The sequence below is a fragment of the Phascolarctos cinereus genome, unplaced genomic scaffold, assembly GCF_003287225.1.
Source record: "Phascolarctos cinereus isolate Bilbo 61053 unplaced genomic scaffold, phaCin_HiC Scaffold_2;HRSCAF=192, whole genome shotgun sequence".
NCBI classification, from domain to species: Eukaryota; Metazoa; Chordata; class Mammalia; order Diprotodontia; family Phascolarctidae; genus Phascolarctos; species Phascolarctos cinereus.
In genome coordinates this window covers 24,791,410-24,814,232 of record NW_027555625.1, presented here as the reverse complement: position 1 = coordinate 24,814,232, position 22,823 = coordinate 24,791,410, and the positions used below count along the sequence as shown (strand labels likewise).

Here is a 22,823-nt window from a genome sequence, read left to right as displayed (position 1 = left end):
GTGGATAAGTCACTTAACCTTGCTTGCCTCAGTTCCCTCATCTGTAAAATGAGCAAGAGAAGGAAACAGCAAACCAGTCTAGAATTTTTGCCAAGAAAACCCCAAATGGGGCTTGAAGAATTGAACATGACTGGAACAAGTGAACAACAACATCCCAGATCGCAAGCCCAGTTCACAGGGGGGAGTGGCAGAATGCTGGATGATTGATCGACAGCCCCCTGCCTCAGGGCCATGACTGTTGGCCCAGATCCAGGCAGTCACACATATTAGAAACATAAATTTAGAACTAGAAGGGACCACAGAGATCATCATGCCCAACCCTTTCATTTTACTGAGGAGGAAACTGGAGCCTAGAAAGGTGACTTGCTTTAGGTCATACAGGTTGTAAGCAGCAAAGCTAGGCTTTGAATGAAGTTCTTCTGTCTCCAAATCCCATGCTCTCCCTACTCTACAATACTGCCCTTCTCCTCTCCATTGCCTTGGAACTGGTTGGATAGCTAGACTCAAAGTAAGAATTAGTGGATTCACATCAACCTGGTGGGAGGTCACAGTTAGCCAGTCAGTCAACATTTATTAAATCTCTACTATAGGCACTATGCTAAATATTGAGGAGACAAAAAAATGCGAAAGACAGTCCCTGCCTTCAAGGAACTCACAATCTAATAAGGTAAAAGAAGACGGGGGCCAGGGAAGGTACCCAGTCCTGGTGCATGATGAGGCCTGGTAGGGAATGATGAGATGGCTGCCCTGGGCACCCTCAGATATCTGCCCTGCACCTTTTCCAATCAGAGGGAGGGAGGGGTCCCAGAGGCAGGGGCTACTGAGGAGATGTGAGGTTCAGAGTGATGCCATCTTGCAGGCAGATGAGTTTCTGGAGATTATGAAGTTCAGGAGAACAGCCCAGTGGGAAATGTTGAGGTGACTGCCTAGGGAGCCCTCCTTAAATGGAGGATCTGGGAGGATGCTCATTGGAGCATCAAAGGTCTAGAGTTAGGAGGATCTTTAGAAGTCATCTAGTCCGATACCTTCATTCAAAGGTATGGAGAAGCCGAAGCCCAGGGAAGGGAAATGATTTGCTTGAGGTGACACAGCTAGTAGGTGGCAGAGGGGCAATTCAAACCCAAGCTCTCTGACTCTGAATCTAGAGTTCCTCCCTCTACAGTATGGCCAAATGCCCCAGGATCCTGTCTTTAGTTTAGCACGTTTTTTTCCACAGTGATTTGGATGAAGGCATAAGTGGCATCCTTATTGTGTTTGCAGACTATATAAAGCTGGGAAGGACATAGCTCACATGCTTTGTGACATATAGGATCCCAATTGAATTGAATGGGCTATGGATGACTCAATGGTCCTTTCTTTTCCCACTTCAAAGTTTGCATCCAAGGGTGGGTAAAGAATCTCGTTGATTCCTTCCTTGAAGGCGGTTTAATTTTTTTGTTTAATTTTTTTCCCTTGTATCCCCAACACTTACACTGTGCCTATTACTTAACGGAGTTTAATAAATATGCATCAAATTAAAAGGAATTAAAGTGACCAGCATAAAAATATTGAATTGACTGGCTGAAAGTGAACCTGGAGGTGGAAGAACAGGCCAAAAGGTCCTCAAACCAATGACACTGGGATGATGAATCCCAATTTCTACTTGAGTGTATTTCAAAGCTGTGCTCAAATAGGAGAGTCTACTGTTAAATTTTGAGTGTGAATATTTATACTTCAGAAATTAGCAAATGCTACAAATGAGGGCTTCATTTATTGTTTTGTGGATTGTCTAGACTAAAGAAAGTGATGGAGAAAATGTTAATAATGTAAATTATCTTAAAAGTATATCACAGGTACATCACTTCTCACCCCAACTCCCCGCAAGACTTGATTGTTAAACTTTTACCAGAACACCCTGGGTGTGCTCTGAAAAGAAACACCATTGATGTCATTTTTACTTGTTACTTTGGATAAAGCAGAGTCCTTCCCAAACCAAGAGAAATCAGCATGTTTGGGCAATGCCTAGTGGAGCTATAGTCTAGGAGAGTTTGGAAATTCATGCCACTTGATGCGGAAAAAAAGAGACATTGTTGATGGAGTTGTGAACTGGTCCAACCATTCTGGAGAACAATTTGGAACTATGTTTGAAGGGCTACAAAACAGTGACCTTTGACCCATCAGTGCCACTATTAGGTCTGTATACCAAAGAGATCAAAGAAAAGGGAAAAGGACTTATTTGTTCAACAATATTTTTAGCAGCTTTTTTTTTATGGTGGTAAAGAATTGGACATTGAGGAGATGCCCATCGATTGTGGAATGGCTGACCATGTTGTGGTATAGGATTGTGATGGAATATTACTATGATGTAAGAAATGACAAGTGCTATGGTTTCAAGAAAAATCTGGGAAGACTTATATGAATTGATGCAAAGTAAAGTGAGCAGAACCAGGGCAACTTTGTACACAATAATGGCAACATTGTAACTATGAACAACTGTGAAAGACTTAGCTCTTCTCAGCAATACAATGATTCAAGACAATTCTAAGGGACTTGTGATGAAAAACTATCCACCCTGGGAGAAAGAACTGATGAACTCTGAAAGCAGATAGAAGTATAATTTTTCACTTTTTCATTCTTCTGGCCTTTTGGTGACATGGCTAATATGCAAGTATGTTTTGCATGATTTCACAAGTATAACTATCGCATAGCTTGCCTTCTCAATGTGTGAGGTGGGACAGGAGGGAGGAAGAGAATTTGGAACTAAAAAAAAAAGAATATTAAAAAATAAATTAATAAAAAAAAAAACAAAAAATAAATTTAAGTCCCCTATCTGGAACTGAGTAGATTTCTTTTGTACATACTTTAAATTAGTTTATTCTGGCCTCTAATGGAAAATGGCACCCAGAACTGGAGGCAGTAGCATGAGGACAGTTAGTAGTGTTTGGGGCACTATAGCACCCTAAACTCAGGAAACTGAGATGCCTTAGGGGTCAGGAAGTTTCAAGAGACTGGGTAATTCCCCCAGAGATTCAACAATCAGGGAAGTAAAGTAAGGAATGCTTCTTGAAAAAGCCCTTGGGCCCAAGATGGATCACTGGAACTTGCTCTGAGAGGAAGAGCTGGTGATCCAGGAAGCTGAGGTCTCTGGCCCAGAACTAGAGCTTGGCCCTTGCAGATATCTTCCAACTAGTTGTTTTTTCTAGGTAACCTTAAATCTCTGCCTATTTGCATGGCTAGAGAGAGGAATATCTCTCTCTGGGGGCACAGAACACCTTACACTGCTCCTTATCCCAAGCCTCGGAGAGGCAATGTGACGTAGGAGAAGTTCAGAACCTGGAGTCAGGGAAGACCTGGGTTCTAATCCTATCTCTAATACTTAGTTCTGTGGCCATGGGCAAGTATAAGACTCAATTTCCTCATTAGTAAAATGGGGACAATAATAGCACCTGCTGCACAGGGCTGTCATGAAGCTCAAATGATATAAAGTGTGGAAAGCAATTGGCAAATGTCAAAGTGCTAGAGAAATATCAGCTTTTATTATTATTATTATTAGGATAAGTGAGTTGCCCAAGGTCACACATAGCCAGGATTTGAACTCAGTTTCTCTGACCCCCAACTCTAGTGCTTTTTTCACCTAACCACACTGTCCTCTGATTCTTGGTTCTCCAAGGGACCCCGACGAGGCACTCAAGAAAGTGATCATACTCAGAGCCATGATAGAGTTTAGCGATGTAGAGAACTTTATTCAGACATCTGGATATCCAGGTTCTCTCTCTCTCTCTCTCTCTCTCTCTCTCTCTCTCTCTCTCTCTCTCTCTCTCTTTCTCTCTGTCTCTCTGTCTCTGTCTCTGTCTCTGTCTCTCTGTCTCTCTCTCTGTCTCTCTCTCTGTCTCTCTCTCTGTCTCTCTCTTTCTCTCTCTCTCTCTCCCTCTTCCTCCTCCTCCTTCTCATCCTTCTCCTCCTCCTCCTCCTCCTCCTTCTCCTCCTCCTCTCTCATTCTCTTCTTCCCTTCCTTCCCTCCTCTCCTCCCATCCCAAAAGCAGAGAAAATGATTTATTGACTTGACTCAATGATAATTCATTCTTCTGTATTGGGGGCCAGTCCTTCCCTCCATCATGGAGCATGATCAGAGCTGCCTTTTCTTTTTCTGGTTGATGTGGTAGCCTTCTGTCCATGTTATGACCGCATGCTGAAAGAATTTTACATTTTAGTATGATGTGGTAAACTCTGTTTCCTTGGTTTCCCCCTGCCCTATGATAGGAGCAGGGAGGCAGATACTTTATTATCTAAGTGAAGACAGCCTCAGACTAAGCCTTCTCTTGGTTATGAATCTTATTGTTGTCTAGAGTGGAGGGATGGATGGTACTCATTCCCCTATGGGAACACTGCTTCCGCATGGATTATGAACTCAATTAGGCAAGCTTGAGCTTGGGCTCCTGCTGGCTTTTTCTGCTTAATTTTTCCTTTCATGAATAGGTGACCAAACCTGGTGCTTGAAGTGGCCCAATTCAGGCTTGGAGGTGACTTTGTGAGACTGAAAGTTCAAAGAAAGGAGTGGTTGGTTGCTGCAGATGCATGAAAATTTGCTTGTGGAAGCAGCTAAGTTCGAGGTTCAGAGGAGCTTGAGTTGGAACGGAGTGAGAGTAGAGGGCTAAGATAAAATGCAAAATGCCTAATCAGTAAGCCTACAAATTACTTTGCCTTCTGATAAGGCTTAAGAATCGTTCTTTCTTTAGATTGTAACAGTAGTTAAAGGTTAAGTTGCTGAATCTTGTTCTGTTGATATATGCTTGTGAATCTTTTTTCCTTTTAGCATTCCTTTTGTTTATAGGAATAAAGTAACTTTATCTTATCTGATTCATATTGGATGCACTTTTGCTTTCCACTTTTTGGGGAGGCCCAAGAGGTAGCCATAAGTAGAATAGTTCCAAAGGGTTACTAGATTTGGGGGGGATGAGTATAAGAAAAGGGAGTCTAACCCACTCATTAGAGGCAAGCTCCTCCAGGATTAAACAAAGTCAAAAACACATGATTAAGTATTGAACAAAGAGTGGAATCTTTGACCCCATGGGCCCATTGAGGTTCCTCATGGTCAGACTTCAAAAGATAGAAGAACCAAAAAGGGAATTTTTATTCTGGAACTGATTCTCACTAAGGAGGAACTAAGTTGCTGGAATGGGGACCTTGGGAGGAAACAACTATTCCTTTCCAGCATTTGTGATAGAGAAGAAATCCAGGCAAAGTCTGGTATACATCCTAGATTTTGGGAGAACAAATTACAAAGAGTTCAGAAGAAAGGATAGGCAGAACACCACGGACTACCCTTTTACAGAAGTCAGACGGCTAGGTGGGGCAGTTTGTAGAGCACTGGTCTTAGAGTCAGAGAGACATGAATTCAAATCCTGCTTTAGTCACTTATTAGGTCTGTGACCTTGGGCAAGTGACTTAATATCTCTGAGTTTCCTCATCTGTAAAATGGGGCTAATAATAGCACCCACTTCACAGGTTTGTTGTGAAGATACAATGGGATGACACATGCAAAAGTGCTTTGAAATCTTTAGAGAGCTCTACAAATCCTAGCTTTTATAATGATGGAGATAAGCTTTCAAGAATAACACTGTGAAGACCAGAAGAAAAATAATTTTGGGGGATGTCTAAAGGCGACTGATCTAGATGCAGAGGAAGTATACTAATAAATACAGATTTTTAAAAAGGAGCCTAGAGAAGATGGAAGTAAGCAGGGGTGTGCTGGAGCCAGCTAAATTGGCTTGAGAGACTTGATGAAATTTTCAGTGGGAATCTACCATTTGGAAATTGACAAAAACTGCAGATCAAGGCTTGACTGATTGTGTTGTTGAATGTCTAGACTTGAGAAGGTGATAGAGAAAATGTTAATAATGCATATTAAACTTAAAAGTGTAAATTTTTGGAGAGCCTGTTGTTAAAAATTTACCAGCACGCTCTTGGAAGTAAGAGTAGGTAACCAAGGGTGAATACAGAGATGTGATAGTGTTAAGAGTGCTAAAGCTTAGGGAGGGTGGTAGGCAATGCAATGGGTAATTGTAGCTCAGGAAGACGCTGCATCATTCTCCACTTTGTTGAGTCTCTTCTTACAATTCAGAGGAGCCTAGATGGCTCCAAATTATGAGGTCCTCCCTGGACATAACCTTAACTTCTCTATAAAAAGAGAAGAGATGAAGGTGAGATTTCAAAAGACTCGAAGGCAAGGAATTAGTGCAACAGGATAAAAAGATATCTGTGCTTTGTGTCTTCTTTTTTTCCCTTCTTTACTTTTCCCTTTTTCCTTCAAGATGTCAGCACTACAAGCTGAGGAGAGGCAATGGTAGCCTCAATGGGGAGCCTGAATGCTAATGATGGAGAAGTGTGGGTATCAAGGATTGGAGCTATGAACAGGATCACACAGAAACAGCTGAGATCTGGCAGCTATCAAAGCTTGTATATCCATGTATGTATATAAGTATACACACATATACACACAATATGTATGTATGTATATATATGGTATTTTGTTCTACATTATCAAAAACGGTGGGACCATAATATACTGTGTTTTAATCTCTGAGCATTGTGGGAGGAAACCTGAGAGAGTGGAGTACTCCAAAGAAGTGGGTGTTTTGAATCAGCTGTAGATAGTAGATTTCATGTTTTAATATGTAATCAATATTTCATCAACTTCCTGGATTAAATTGGAACATGGCCCAGAAAATAAAAAGTGCTTCTGAGTGAAGCCTTCCAAAGCAAGGATCCTTCTCTAGCAGGGAAAGTGCAGCTTGTTAAAGGATCTGTTAAGACCTGACTTTTTTTTTTTTGTGAGGCAATCAGGGTTAAATGACTTGCCCAGGGTCACACAGCTAGTACGTGTCAAGCGTATGAGGCTGGATTTGAACTCAGAAGACCTGACTTTGTAAAAATAGTCTTTCTTTGTCTCTTTATCTTGATATATATATGTGTGTGTGTGTGTGTGTGTGTGTGTGTGTGTGTGTGTGTGTGTGTGTGTATGTATGTATGTATATGTATATATGGAGTGACAGAGAACTCAAACACAAATAAAGTTTAAAAATAAATTTAAAAAATCTTCTGTATAAGATGAGTTTCTAAAATAAGGTCTAGATTTATTATTATTATTTTTAAAACTATCTTGCACATACTGAAATGCTTTGGACAGCCAGTTGTTTTAATGTATGAGTTTCAACAAATTGAGACAAACCTTTTTCTAAAGCTACATACTTTAGGATTGGGTGACTATAAAGACCTATTGTGTTTGATGAGCCTAATAGTTTTAAATTATTTTATCCTACTATTTGTAGGAAATACAGCCACAGGTACTAAAGGAGGGAAGGGAAGTCATCTTTGGCAATTTGCTTAGGGCAAGCAGAAATTTCTGAATGAGTAATACAGAATGTTGAATCCCCTATTTACTGTTCATTTATCTCTTTGGATAGGTTAGCTACTGGATTTTTAGTTTTTATTTGTAAAATAATAAAAAATTATACTGCTTATAGAGAATGATGGTATTCCACTTAACCGTCCTTAGCTTTTTTTTTTTTTTTCAGAATGTCAAGTTAATGCTTTAGAAATCTCTTGGGGGGGGGGAGCCAAGATGGTGGAGTAAAAGCAGTGACTTGTTGAGCTCTCCCCCAAACCCCTCCAAATACCTGTAAAAATGGCTCTAAACAAATTTTAGAGCTGCAGAACCCACAAAAAGACTGAGTGAAACAAATTTCCAGCCCAAGACAACCTGGATAGTTGATTAGAAAGGTTTATCACACCAGGAGATAAATGCGTGGCATACAGGCAAAACAGGCCTCAGCTAACCTGGAGCAGGCTTCAGAGGACTGAATCATGGGCAGCTGTGGTGCTTTCCAGACTTCTCAACCCACAAATGCCAAAGACAACTTAGAAGGTCAGTAGGAAAAGTCTGTGACCACTGTGAGAGAGAAGGTAGGTCACAGCCTCAGTCCCCAAGCTTGGCTGGGATCATGAGCAAACCTTGCAAGAAGTGTCGAACCACAGAATCATTTTTTGGTAACAAAGAAGATCAAAACATACAACCAGAAGAAGACAACAAAGTCAAAGCTCCTATATCCAAAGCCTCCAAGAAAAATATGAATCAGTCCCAGGCCTTGGAAGAGCTCAAAAAGGATTTTGAGAAGCAAGTAAGAGAAGTAGAGGAGAAACTGGAAAGAGAAATGAGAATGATGCAAGAAAATCATGAATTTGCTAAAGGAGACCCCCCAAAATACTGAAGAAAATAACACCTTAAAATAGCCTAACCCAAATGGCAAAAGACGTCCAAAAAACCAATGAGGAAAAGGATGCCTTAAAAAGCAGAATTGGCCAGATGGAAAAGGAAGTCCAAAAGCTCACTGAAGAAAATACTTCCTTAAAAATTAGAATGGAGCAAATGGAAACCAGTGACTTGATGAGAAATCAAGACATTGTAAAACAAAATCAAAAGAATGAAAAAATAGAAGACAATGTGAAGTATCTCACTGGAAAAATAACTGGCCTGGAAAATAGATCCAGGAGAGAGAATTTAAAAATTATTGGACTATCTGAAAGCCATGATAAAAAAAAAAAGCCTAGACATCATCTTTCAAGAAATTATCAGGGCAGCTAGGTGGTGCAGTGGGTAGAGCACTAACCCTGAAGTCAGGAGGACCTGAGTTCAAATCCGGCCTCAGACCAAAAACTTGACACTTACTAGCTGTGTGACCCTGGGCATGTCACTTAACCCCAATTGCCTTAAAAAAAAAAAGAGAAATTAGCAAGGAAAACTGCCCTAATATTTTAGAACCAGAGGGCAAAATAGAAATAGAAAGAATCCACCAATCACCTCCTGAAAGAGATCCCCAAAGGAAAACTCCTAAGAATATTGTAGCCATATTCCAGAGTTCCCAGGACAAGGAGAAAATATTACAAGCAGCCAGAAAGAAATAATTCAAGTATTGTGGAAACACAATCAGGATAACACAAGATTTAGCAGCTTCTACATTAAGGGACTGGAGGGAATGGAATATAATATTCCAGAGGGCAAAAGAGATAGGATTACAACCAAGAATCACCCACCCAGCAAAACTGAGTATAATCCTTCCGGGTAAAAAATGATCATTAAATGAAATAGGGGACTTTCAAGCATTCCTGAGGATAAGACCAGAGCTGAATATAAAATTTGACTTTCAAATACAAGACTCAAGTGAAATGGGAAGAGGTAAACAGGAAAAGAGAAATCATAAGGGACTTATTAAGGTTGAACTGTTTGTATTCCTGCATGGAAAGATGACATTTGTAACTCATGAGACCTTTGTCAGTATTAGGGTAGTTGGAGGGGAAAAAATATGTATAGATAGATTGATAGATAGAGGGCACAGGGTAAGTTGAAGATGAATGGGTAATATCTGGAGAATAAAATTAAGGGGTGAGAGAGGATTATATTGGGAGAAGGAGAAAGAGAGAGGTAGAATGGGGTAAATTATCTCACATAAAACAGACAAGAAAAGGCTTTTACAGTGGAGGGGAAGTAGAGGAAGGTGAGAGGAAATGAGTGAATCTTATTCTCATTGGATTTGGCTTAAGGAGAGAATACCACACACACTCAATTGGGTATGGAAAGCTATCTTACCCTACAGGAAAATAGGGGGGAAGGGGATAAGAGAGCAGGGAGATGATAAAGGGGAAGGCAGATTGAGGGAGACGGTAATCAGAAGCAAACACTTCTGAGGAGGGACAGGGTCAAAAAAAGAGAATAGAATAAACAGGGGGCAGGTTAGGATGAAGGGAAATAAAGTTAATTTTCCATATCATGACTATTATGGAAGTGTTTTGCATGACTACATAAGTATAATCTGTATTGAGTTGTTCGCCTTCTCAATGAGAGTTGGTGGGGAGGAGAAAGGGAGAAAATTTGGAACTCAAAGTTTTAAAAACAAATGTTAAAACATTGTTTTCACATGCAACTGGGAAGTAAGGTATACAGGCAATGGAGTATAAAAATGTATTCTGCCCTATAGGAAAATAGAAGAAGAAGGGGATAAGAGAAGGGGTGGGAGATAGTAGGGAGGGCAGATTAGGGGAAAAGACATTCAGAATGCACGGGCAAGGGACGAGATGGGGAGAAAATTTAGAACTCAAAATCTTGTGGATGTGAATGTTGAAAGCTAAAAATAAACAAATTAACGAATCTTAAAAAAAAAAAAAGAAATCTCTTCGAAATTTTCCTGACCTATTATGTGGTTTGACCCATAATTTCTGGTCATTCTGGGGACCACAATATTTCCATTCTCATTTTTCAATGTACATGCATATGTTGTATATACCTCTAGGTACAGCAGTTTAAATTGTTTTGTAAAGGAGATGGGTAGCATTTATTTCCTTTTTATCTTTTCATTTCCCCCAAAAATTATGATTTAAAACAATCCTATTTTGAAAAGTCTCAATCCATCTTGGGACCTTATAAACAATGACTAAAATATATCCAAATAGTTACTAAAACATATCCCAAACTGTCACTAAGATATATCTAAAGCCTGTACCTGTGAAGATTTAAATGGACCTGAAAGAAATTCAGTGGTTCCTTATGATTTCTGGGATAAAATTGAAAATAGTTCATTTAGAAGTATCATTTTTACCTGGCCTTTTCAATTGTTTTTCATTGTCACAACAGCAGAAGTTTTAAGGCTACTGATACAATGAAAGGTATCCTGAATGCTCTAAGCTTTATTCTTTTATCCAATAAAACATTTGAATGCCAATCACACATATCTCAGGCATTATGCAATTGTACGAACTACTTCCCAATGGGGAAGGGGGAGGGGGCTGAGGTTTTGGGAAAAGAGGAAGGACTCAAAAGACTTTATATTCTTCCTGAGACTGAGGTGGAGCAGAGCTCCAGGGAAGGCAGAGGGGCCGGGAGCTCCTGGCTGGATTCTGGGTGCTCCTCTTTCCCCTCCTTTTGGATCTGAGATTGCAGCCATCACCTAGGTCAAGATCAAGGTACCCTTCTGGTGAGGAAAGGTGAGCAGGGGGTGATGATGAGTAGAGAAACACAAGGTAGAAATGTCTCTGCTCTGGACAAGGGCTGAAAAAATTTGGGGGAGGAGGGGATCTCCAGGGCTCTATATCTTTGGTCTGAATCAGTCTGAACCAGGGTTTTCATGAATGGAGGGAGTTCCTTGCTATGGAAATTCTATCCACTTGTGTAGATTGGCAGCTCATTTGGAGTGGCCCAGAGGCAAAGTATTATGGTAGAAAGAACTCTGGCTCTGGAGTGAGGCTTGTGTTCATATCTCACCTCTGATGATGCTTGCTATCTGGGTGATCCTGGACAAGTCAATTCATCTCTCTCAGATCCAGTTTCCTCATCTGTAAAATGGGGAGATTGAACTACATGATCTTTGTGGTGTTTTCCAGGTCTGATACTATGATCTATGATGCTGAGTGGCACCTAGTAAGGCCTTTATTTTGGTTCCAAGATGTATCCTAATACATAGAGACCCCATGGTATAATAGACCGCCAGACAAGGAGTCAGCAAGAACTGTGTTCAAATACTGCCTCAGACACTTCCTAGTTTATGATTGTGGCCAAGTCACTTAGCCACTCTGGGTCTCAGTTTCCTCATCTGTGAAATGTGGGGGTTGGATGCAATGACTCCTAAGGCACCTTTTGGCTCAAAACTGTTGTAGCCAGGTTTTATATAGTGCTTTAAGGTTTGCAAAATGCTTTATAAATATTATCTTTTTTTAATTCTCATAACAATCCTGTAAGTTAGGTGCAAGATCATCCCCCCAGCCCCCATTTTGCAGAAGGGGAAATCGAGGCTGACAGAGGCTAAATAACTTGTTTGGGGTCTGAGGCTGGATTTGAACTCAGGTCTTCCTGACTCTAGGCTCAGCACTCTATCCAAGGTGCCACTTTGTAAGCCCAACCCACCCATGTCCCAGTTGCTAACCCTGTTCTCAATCCTCATCTCATTGTCTAATCCTGACCCTCATCTGAATCCCAGAATCTAAATCTGACCATATCTGTGTGCTGATCTTGGACCCTGACGCCATCTGCATACTGATGTCTTGATCTAATTCCAATTTGAAAAACAGTTCTGAACCCTGACTCTAATTTTCTAATCCTTGACTTTCATCAAAGGGCAGCTAGGAGGCTTAGAATCTAGAAGAGTCACCTTTATGAGTTTAAGTCCAGCTCAGACACTTACAAGCTGTAAGTCACCCTGGGCCTCTCCAGGGAGTGCCGTGGGCCTTGTGTTTAGGACCTCTGGCCTAGGGGATGGACAGGTGAGATGATCTGTCCAATGACATAGTCAATATTTGTCAGAGCTGGGACTCGAATCCTGATAAAGGAGGCTTGCTCCTTAATGCCTATTAAGCACTTTGAAAACAGTAAGGAATTTCTATGATTATTGATATATATTTACAATATAATATAATGTATCATATAATGTATTTATAACATAATGTAATATATAATAATATAATTTATAATATAAGTATATAATGTAATCTATCACGAACTATTATGATTATATAATGTACCATATTACATAATTATATGCCTTATTAATCATATACTATAATATATTATATATTATAATTATATGATGCAATATAGTATATATTATAATCATAAAACATAACACATAATGTCACAAGAATATAATGCACTATATGATATAATATAATATGATTATATAATGTATTATATTATATGCTTTATGATTATATGATATATTATATAATATTATATTATGTAATATATCAGATAATATAATTACCTAACATAGTATATTATATAATGTTGCAATAATATAATGTACGATATTATATAATAAAATTATATAATGTACCATATTATATACTATTATAGTTATATAATGTACTATAGTATATACTATTATAATTACATAATGTGCTACATTATATACTTCATAATATGATATAATATATTATGTAATATAATTATATAATGTAATATACTAGATAATATAATCATATGGCATGATACATTATATTACAATAATATAATGTACTATATTATATGATATAATTATATAACATAACTATATTATAAACTATTATATCATTTAATATATTATATACAATCATAATTATGTAACATAATACATTATATAATATAAATATGATCCTTATATCATGCAAGTGGAAATTATTATTCTGGGCCCTACAGTTCAGGAAGGATAGTGATAAATTGAAGAGTGTCCAAAGAAGAACCCATTCCTGCTACATGAAGAGTGGTGGAAGGACCTGGGAGAGCAGGGGAGCCCTTCAAAGAGAAGCCAGAGGGCAGACCGACTAGCTGTGGCCAAGCCTTTGAAGGGTTAACCTGGGGTGGGGGACCTGAGGCCTTGAGGCCACATGTGGCCCTCTAGGTCCTCAAGTGCAGCCTTTTGACTGAATCCAAACTTCACAGAACATTTGCGGCATGGAGGCCGCGGGTTCTCCATCCCTGGCATGGAGGAGGGATTAGATTTCTTCTCTCTCCCAGAGGGCAGAGTTAGGAGTCGCGGGTGGAATTAGTGAAGAGGAGGGTCTGGGTTTGAGGTCGGGAAGCTGCCGGGGTTCTTTCTCCACAGAAATCTTGACCCAGAGGCTGGATGACACTTGATCTGCCATACTGTGGGCGGGGGATTCTCGGGTGGGAAGGGCGTGGGTGGCGTGGGCCAGTGATGCTGTGGTTCCACAGACCTGGGGTGGGATCAGGGAGATCCCGCCTGGTTCATTTTGCTGCATGACAATGTCTATGCTAAGTAAATCAAGTGGAGAATCAGGGCACTCACACAGCTGTCAGCAAACTGGAGTTGATTTGATATCTGTTACCTCCAAACTCTCCATTTCCTATGTCCATCTTACTCATTATGTGGCTTCTATCTATCCAGCGCTTAAATTCCTCCCCTCCCCCCTCCCATTTTCTTGCTTCCCTTCATCCTTGATGAAGGTAAAGGGTATAGGGAATGAATATTTAATCATTGTAAACAAAATATGGTCAGAAAGTAAAATCTGCCACATGAATTTCATATAATATACTTCAAAGCCAACGATAAACTATTTGGGAATATTCTCTATCCTCTGTCTCTTTATCTCCTTCTGTTCCCTCTCTGCCTCTTTATCTCTCTCTCTCTGTCTTTCTGACTCTATTTCTGTTTCTTGTCTATCTGTCTCTCTCAGACACAGACTGGAGATTTCTTCATTATAAGGAACTCCCAGTGTGGAAATTCCCCTCCCCAAATTCAGAAAAGTTACTTATCTGCAATGTCTAATCGTTGATATTTGCCTAGGGGCATTGAAAAGTTAGTGCAGTGGATAGAACACTGGGCCTGCAGTCAGGAAGACTCATCTTCACAAGCTCAAATCTGTTATCCTGACTATGATTCCATGATATTTGAATTGTTTCTTTTTGGCTGCTTGCAATGTTTTCTCCTTCACCTGGGAGCTCTGAAATTTGGCTATAACATTTCTGGGAAAACCCAGGAGTTCAAATCTGACCTCAGACACTTACTAGCTATGTGACCCTGGGTAAGTCACTTAACCCTGTTTGCTTCAGTTTCCTCATCTGCTGAGTTGGAGAAGGAAATGGCAAACCACTCCAGTATCACTGCCAAGAAAACCTCAAATGATCAGAAACAACTGAAAAATGACTGAACATGTAAAAATTAAGAGACCTATCCAAGTTCACATAGTATATATCAAAGCCTATAGTGGAATCTGACTCTGAGGCTGGTCCTGTATTCCTTAATCTTGGTATAAGGGAAAAAGCATTAACTCTGGAAGTTGAGAACCAGAGTTTAAATCCAGCCTGTGATGTGGCTTGTGCAACTTTGGACAAGTCACTTTCCATTCCTCTGGCTTATTTTCTTTATTTGTAGAATGGTGGTGGTCAGCTGGCCTCTGCAGTCCTTTCCAGCTGTGTATCTTTGGCCTGACTCTCTTAGGGATCGTCTGCTGTCTGACAATTTGCTCTTTTTAGAGTGAGATGGTCTACTCTTCTGAGAGCCCATGTGCCATCCCTCCCAGCTGAGATCATCCAGCCTTGATTGTCTGTCTTGGTCTCTTTTGGCCAAAGAGGAATTTGGGCATCTGGACCTTTCCACTAATTGTCTCCTCTGTCCCTCTCCTTCCTCTCCCCTCTTCACTTTACACGGGTAGTCTCAGCCTGAGAGGGAACTTGTGATGATGCATAGAAGAGAAAACTGAAAGCAGGACCCGGAAGAAAGCTCTAGAGCAGAAATGAAACTGAACATTGCCTTCCTTTGACCTTCACTGACATTTATTTATCCATCCCCTCCTGCTCATGTGACCTTGGCCAGATCACTGCCCCTCTCTTTGGCTTTGCCTCCTCATCTGTAGAATTTGTTTCTAGATCACTCTTCCTTTCCTCTTCATTGAACTCCCCCTCGAGGCAAAGAAAAGCATTTGATAAGAAGACTGTGTCTGACAAAGTGTCAGATATTGTGTCCTAATGGCCTCCCACCTTGATGCTGTGAGAGAGGAGCTATTTGCCTTTGTATCTTCTCTGGGATCTTCATTGGTTTTCTTATTAAGGAGAAGGAAATATCAATTCTGGCAGCAACCGTCAATCGGAGTTGTCATCTGGAAAGGGCTGAGTAACCGAAGTAATGAACATCTGAAATGCCCATCACAAATTTAGAATTAGAAGGGACAGCAGAAGTCTTCTAGTCTGAAGTCTTCTCATACTCTAGGGTCATCCTGGTCCCTTACACAGGTGGGAGAGTCAGGATTCAAACTCAGGACACCTGACTCCAAATGCAGTCTTTTCTCTGCTTTGTGCCAATCTGGCTCTTATGAACTTCCCTTCTCTTTAGGCTCTTAGGGACCCCTTCTGAAAGGGGAGAATGAATGGAGGATGGGTCAGAATAAGGTGAGAAGAAGTACAATGTGAACTTAAGGGGGCCTTGTGGCCAGAGAAAATACTTTTACATTTGGCTTTAAATAGAGGAGAAAGATGCATCCACAGCTGTCTAGGAAATGTGGCTTGAGGGCTTATGCACTTATATATTTCCCACATCCAGGTGCCATGGCCTTCAATTCCATTTGAGAGTTAGAGGGCCTCAGCAGCCATTCAGCCCAACCTACACATAGAAGGAATCCCCGCCCCATCACATCTAACAAGTGGTCACTCAGGCTCTGCTTCTTAAAGGAGAGGGACTCCTTGCCTCTGCGGGCAGCCCATTGCTGCATATGGCAGCCCTTCTAATATTTGAAGGCAGCACCATGTGCCCTCTCCAGGGTATGCATATCCAGTTCCTTCAGCTGATCCGTATGCGGCCTGAACTCTGGGTCCTTCACCATGCCAGTCACCCTTCTCTGAACGCTCTTCGGCTCACCAATGTCCTTCTTAAATGGCAGCATCTCAGACTGAACAAATTACTCCCAGTAAGGCCTAACCAGGGCAGAGGATAGAGACTGACTTTCCCGATGAGTGAGGATAGGAGTCTGGATCAGAGAATACTGAGAACATGGGAAAGAATTGAGAGCGTGGGTGCCCTAGGAGATATAGTTGAGAAGGGAGGGCTACCATCTTCCTGTAGACTGACATTGTGTGTGCAGGGCAGTGTAAGGTTAACACTTTCAGTTTAACTTTGTGATTCAAGAAACGAAAAGAATGTAGGAAGTAATTGGGACAAATGTGATTGAGTGCGAAGGAGAATGAATGGTTGTGATGACTTTGATACTAAGGAAGGAGTATGCATCCTGAATGCTAGAATGTCTTCAAAATGTTGGTGCCCTGTGGCAAGCCCTCTGTTGCTCAAGAAGATATGGGTTCAAATCCTGCCTCTGACTGTAACTATATGACCAGGATAAATTGTCAAAAGATTGTAGGATCTTTAATTTCAAGATGGAAGGAAATGGGAGGTCACAGAGCTCAACCCCTTTACATATGAGGAATCTGGGTCTCAGAGTTCACATGGATTTTAAGTGTTAGGTGGTATGGAAATCCAAGTTCTCCAGACTCCAAGTCCAGCATAATATCCTTTCATTGCCTCACTGAGTTTAAGACAGCCCTTATAATTCCTGAAGAAAACCCCATGAAGAGTCAGACAGCACTGAAAAAACGACTGACCAGCTCCATATGATGTTCATATTTGAATCAGTCAAGCTCATGTTCATCTTTGGCTGGTGCCTACCTTCTACCATCTCCTTCCCTCTCCCAACTAACATCTCTTCTAGTGCTGGTATTCTCTGATTCTTGTCTAAGCCTTCTGCTTAGCTGGATCCCTGACTGTCTTGTTTAATAAACATTTATTAAGTATTTACTCTGTGCCAGTCACTGTGTGAGGTACCAGGAATGGAAAGAATACATTCATTCACTCATTCATTCAAGTGCGTACTGTGTGCCAGGCACTGTGTTAGATTCTGGGGATGCAAATGTTGATTCATTCATTCATTCATTCATTCATTCATTCATTCAATCCTCCAATCAATGGGCAAGCATTTGTTAAGTACTAACTAGGTGCTTCTTGGATTCGTCTCTTTACTCATTTAATCAATTGATCAACTAAATTCCTGCTATGTGTTAGATATTGTGAGTCCTATCTTTGACCTTTCTTCACTAGCTTTATGGTCCTTAGAGGTCCTGAATTGTAGGATTCAAAACAGAAAAGAGCTCACACATCAGTAGTCTCACCTCTTGATTTTACAGATAAGTAAACTGAGGTCTAGGGAGGTGAGATGCTTTGCCCCATCACCTTTTGCATGGACTATTCCCAACTCCTCCCAGTTGTTCTCTTGACTTCTCATCTGTCCTCTCAAGGCTCCCAAAATCATCTTCCTGAAGCTCAAGTCTGACCATGTCACTCCCTGGCTCAAGAATCTTCAATGACTCCCTATTACCTCTATAATTAAATAGGAACTCTTTAGGTTTGTCAGTTAAAACCCTTCACAGTCCAGATCCAGACTAATTATTATCTAGGCTTATTACACATGACTTAATGTTTTAGCCAGTTAGACTGCTTGCAGTTCTTGGCATTTTATCACATGTCTCAAGCCTGTGGGAGGTGGCATGGGGAAAGGAAAGAAACATTTACTAAGTGTTTACTATGTGCCAGGCACTGTTCCAAGTGCTTACAAATATTACTCCATTTGAAATTCACACCTCTCCTGGGATGTTGGTGCTATCATTATCCCCATTTTACAGGTGAGGAAACTGGGGTTAAGGGACTCATCCTGGGTCACCCAGCTAACAGTAAATGTTGGCAGTCAGATTTGAACTCAGGTCTATCTGACTCCAAGCCTGTTGCTCTGTCTACAATGCCATGTGGGCAGTCTAATTGCTGCTATTCTCTTCCTTCTCAAATGATTGTGAATTTCTAGCTGTTCACATTCGGTATTCTCCCAGTGGAATGTAAGCTCCATGAGGGCAGGTACTTTTTTGTTTGGTTTTATTTTGGTTTGTCTCTGCACATTCAGCATCTAGCACAGTGCCTTTCTTGTAGAAGGCATTTAATAAACATTTAATGGCTTGAATGCCAGCGTGGAACATTGAATAGTTCACTGGTCCCAGAGGAGGACTTGGGTTCAAAACCCGTCTCTGATATTTACCAGTCATGCCATCTCTATGGGTCTCAGCTTCCTCAACTATGAAATGAAGGGATTGGACTAGATGGCTTCTGTGATTCCCTCCAGCTCCAGGATGCTATGAGCCTGTGGACTGGTGGTTAGTAGCAGAGCCAAGGGGCAGCGAGGTGGCACCATAGTGCACAGAGGTCCAGAAGACTTATCTTCCCGAGTTCAAACCCAGCCTCAGCTACTGAGTAGCTGTATGACCCTGGGCAAATCACTCAACCCTGTCAGCCTCAGTTTCCTGAGGCTGGAAAAGGAAATGGCAAACCACTTTGCTAAGAAAACCCAAATGGGGTTGTGAAGAGCTGGACACTGCTGAAAAAATGACTGCACACCGACAAAGAAGAGCCACGTTTCAAAATTAGTTTTTGTGATGCCACACCCAAAGCCGTGCTGTCTCCCTATGCTCTCGACCACCTGTTCTTCTTTGCTTACTTATCTCCAGATGAGCAGTCCTCTTGGGGAATGGCAAGAAAGGGAAAATTTTGGTTTTCTTTGCCCGTAACACAAATAGGGAAGTTGACATCGGGTTTCTAGCTTTACTCCCATCCTCCCTCCCCCTTTGCTGAGTCAGCATTTGGTTCTGGGGGCCCTGGGCAATACTGTGAAGTCTGCCTATTGTGCCACATCTCCCTCTGGTTCCTTCTTTCTTCTACTTTCTCTATTTCCCTCCACTTCCTTGATGTGGTTTTCAGCATCCTCCCTCCCCATCCTAGGATGCTACATGATTTGGGCTCTGGTAACCTCTCTGAGCTTCAGGCTCCTCATCTATCAAATGGGAATAGGAGTTGATCTAACCATCCTACATGAATTCCCCTTGTTGATTATTTCACCGGGGCAATTGTCAGGATCAGATGAGATAACGGAGTCAGTATGGAGTAGTGGGTAGAGTGCTGGACCTGGGGCCAGGAAGACTTGAGTTGAAATCCCACCTCTGACATCTACTATCTATGTGATTCTGAGCAACTCACTCCATGGACCTCATGCATGAAATGAGGGGGGAAGACCCCGAAGGTTGTTCCTAGATCTTGATCTATGATAGGATGGTTCCACTTTTTCCTACCCCCTGCCTCCAACTGTAGGTTCCAGAGGAAACTCAGCTCTTCCACTTGGTTACCACCCTCTACTTTCTGAAGGGTCTTACCTGGAATTAAGAGGGCTTGGGAAAGGATTCCTGTAGAAGATGGGATTTGAGTTGGGACTCAAAAGAAGTCAGGGAAGCAGGACATGGGGAGTGAGAGTGTTCCAGGCTTGGTGGGGAGCCAAAAAAATGTGTAAAGTGAGCAGAGTGAATGTCCATGGTCTCACTGCATCCTCCTAGACTCCTTTGGAGGTGGTCAGGGAAGGGGTTATTTCCATTGCATAGATGTGGAGACTGAGGACCAGAGAAGTTACTCAAGGGCACTAGAGTCCAGGGACACTGTGTGGCCCTCCAGCTGCCAAAGCCTCAACCTCCCAGGGCTTGTCCCTGGCAAAGGTACCATCCTTGCTCTGTCCTATATTCTACACCCTCAGGACCCCGTTCTTTCTACCTGCCAGGGTGACAACTCACAAATATGACAACAAAATCTGTGGCAATCAATCAATCAATCAATCAATCAATCATGTTATAGTGGGGATTCCTTTGGTGCATTAGTTGGATTAAGTCACCACTGAGGTCCCTTTCAGCTCTCAAATTCTGTGATTTATTAAGCATCTACTTTAGCCAGGGCAGTTAGTTAGATAGTGAGCAGGGTCTGGAGTCAGGAAGACTTATCTTCCAGAGTTCAAATCCAGCCTCAGCCACTTACTAGCTGTGTGACCCTGGGCAAGTCACTTAATCCTGTTTGCTTCAGTTTCCTCATCTGTAAGATGAGCTGGAGAAGGAAATGGCAAACCAGTCCAGTATCTCTGCCAAGAAAACCCCAAATGGGGTCATGAAGAGTCAGACAAGACGGAAAAGAACTAAAACATCTTGTGCTAGGTACCCTCTGCCCAGGAAAGTGAATGACCAGGAAAGGACCCTTGAGAAAGAGGAAGCATAGCAGCAAAGGAGGATGTGAGGAGGGGCAAGTGGGGATCTGAGGACATTCCAGGGCAAAGCAGTCATTGAACTGGGAACTTGGCTCTTCATTCAGTCCCTGTCTCCAGGGTAGGGTCTGCCAGGTCTTAGCAGAATCTCTACCCACTTGCCCCACCAGGCTGCCAATGGACAATGATGGTGCTTGAGGTGGTGACCTTCATATTAACAACCTACCTTTCTAAAGTGCTTTCAGGTTTACAAATCACTTTCCTCCACCACATCCTCAAGGCAAGAGGCAGTGACCCCCTTCCTGAATGGCCTTCACTTCCAGCTCTCTTCTTTCTGTCCCCCAGGAACCCTGCTGGACCTGGCCATGTTACTTTTGAGCTGGCTGCTTCTACTTGGGTCTGCTTTTCATCAAGGTATGCCAAACGCCGAGGGGGACACTGCCCTATCTTCTGACCCTTTTGACACTTTTAGAGAAAGCCCAAACCTCCCCTTCCACCAATCCCCACCTGTTTGGGTCTTGGACTTTGCTAAGTACTTTCAAATCCAAGGTCTCATTTGGTCCTCATGGCATACACACATTCCTTGTCCTTGTGGAGGTTACATTCCAATGGAAAACTAAGGAGCATGGGCCTGGGGAGGGGGTTACCATGAGTTACACATTTATTTTCCCCCAAATCTCCCCATTGGGGAAAAAAAATCTCCTAATTTCTTGAATTAGAGAGCCTTATTTCTCAGACCGGTGTAAAGGAGGGAGGCAGGTGTCCCCTACACTTTCCCTCAAGACAGCCTGTGGGGTCATCCGCCTTGTTTGAATTCAAACTTGGAATGCAGATAGGGGAAGAAAGGATCAGACTAATTGATTCTTTACCATCAGGCCTGGGGTCCTTAGAGTTGATCCCTAAGGATATTCAGGAAGACTTTTCTCCCCCCTGCCCTTATCTTTTCCCTCTTCTGTCCCCTCAGGCCTGAATTCCTGGGAGGTGACCAGCCCTGAAAATGTTCAGGGTATCCATGGCTCCTGTCTGGTCATTCCCTGCACTTTTAGCTTCCCTAGAGATGTGAAAACAGATCAAGGCATCACTGCCATCTGGTACCGTGACTACTCAAAAGCTGACAAAAAGGTGGTGGTGAGCCATTCCCAAGACCCAGGCCAGGTGGAGAAGCGTTTCCAAGGCCGGACTAAGCTGCTGGGGGACCCTAGGCAGAAGACCTGTGATCTCCTCATACAGAAGCTCAGTCCTGATGACAATGGGGACTACACCTTTCGATTCCAGATCATTGGAGTGGACAGCTGGTCTGCCAAGAAGAGCACTGCCGTCAAGGTTACTGGTGAGACTGGGGTGGGTGGAGTCATCTTCTGTCCCTGCCTCCCTCCTTTCTTTACCTCCCCCTCCGATCCCCTTGTCTATTCCCCCTCATAGAACCACAAGAACTTTAGATTTAGAAGGGACTTCAGAGAGCATCTAATCTAACCCATTCCTGACCAAGAATTCATCTCTACCACCCCTAGCATCCCTGAGAAGTCATTCAGCCACTGTTTAAAGACCATTGCAAGATAGAGCTCTGGGCCTGGAGTCAGGAAGATATGAATTCAAATCCTACCTCAGACTCTCACTAGCTGTGCAACCCTGGTCAAGTCACTTAACCTCTGTTGGCCTAAATCCACTGGAGAAGGAAATGACAAACCACTCCAGTATCTTTGCAAGAAAACCCCATGGACAATATTGGTGTGCCATGGTCCACAGGGCCGTGAAGAGTTGGATGTGACTAAACAACGTGTCAAGACCTCATTGGTTATTATGACATTCCATTACACATCTGGATAACTCAAAGTTTTGGGAAGTCCTTGAGTTTACCGATCCCCAAACTCCACATGTTCCTTTGTATTCCTCCTTTCCTTGATCCTTCATCTCTAATTCTAAAGTCAAAATCTCAAAATTTCCAAGGTAGGAGGGATCTCAAAAGCCTATCCAGTCCAACTCCTATGGAGATGAGGATCATCTCTTAAACTTTTGTGACAAAGTGGTTACCCAGCCTTTTATTGATGAGCTCCAGTGAGGAGACATCCACATTTACTAGCTGCGTGACCATGGGCAAGTCACTTAACTTTTCTCAGCCTCAATTTTCTCATCTGTAAAATGGGGATAACAATAGCACCTACTGCCAGGATTGTTGTGAGGACCAAGTGAAATAACATATGTGAAAC

At 42.0% G+C, this 22,823-nt stretch overlaps 1 protein-coding gene across 4 annotated transcripts in view; it reads left to right on the top strand.

Annotated features, from left to right (window-relative positions):
• The first annotated feature begins 10,870 nt into the window (after positions 1-10,870).
• The window catches only part of SIGLEC1 (sialic acid binding Ig like lectin 1), a 48,439-nt gene continuing 36,486 nt past the window's right edge, over positions 10,871-22,823 (top strand). For all 4 annotated transcript variants that reach the window (XR_013484421.1, XM_021001050.2, XM_021001049.2 and 1 more), the window contains exons 1-3: positions 10,871-11,013; positions 20,962-21,030; positions 21,581-21,946. Coding sequence is in view for 3 of the 4 variants with exons in the window: in XM_021001050.2 (XP_020856709.1) it covers positions 20,982-21,030; positions 21,581-21,946 (415 nt within the window). In the remaining variant the exon portion in view is untranslated. The remainder of the gene's footprint in view (positions 11,014-20,961; positions 21,031-21,580; positions 21,947-22,823) is intronic.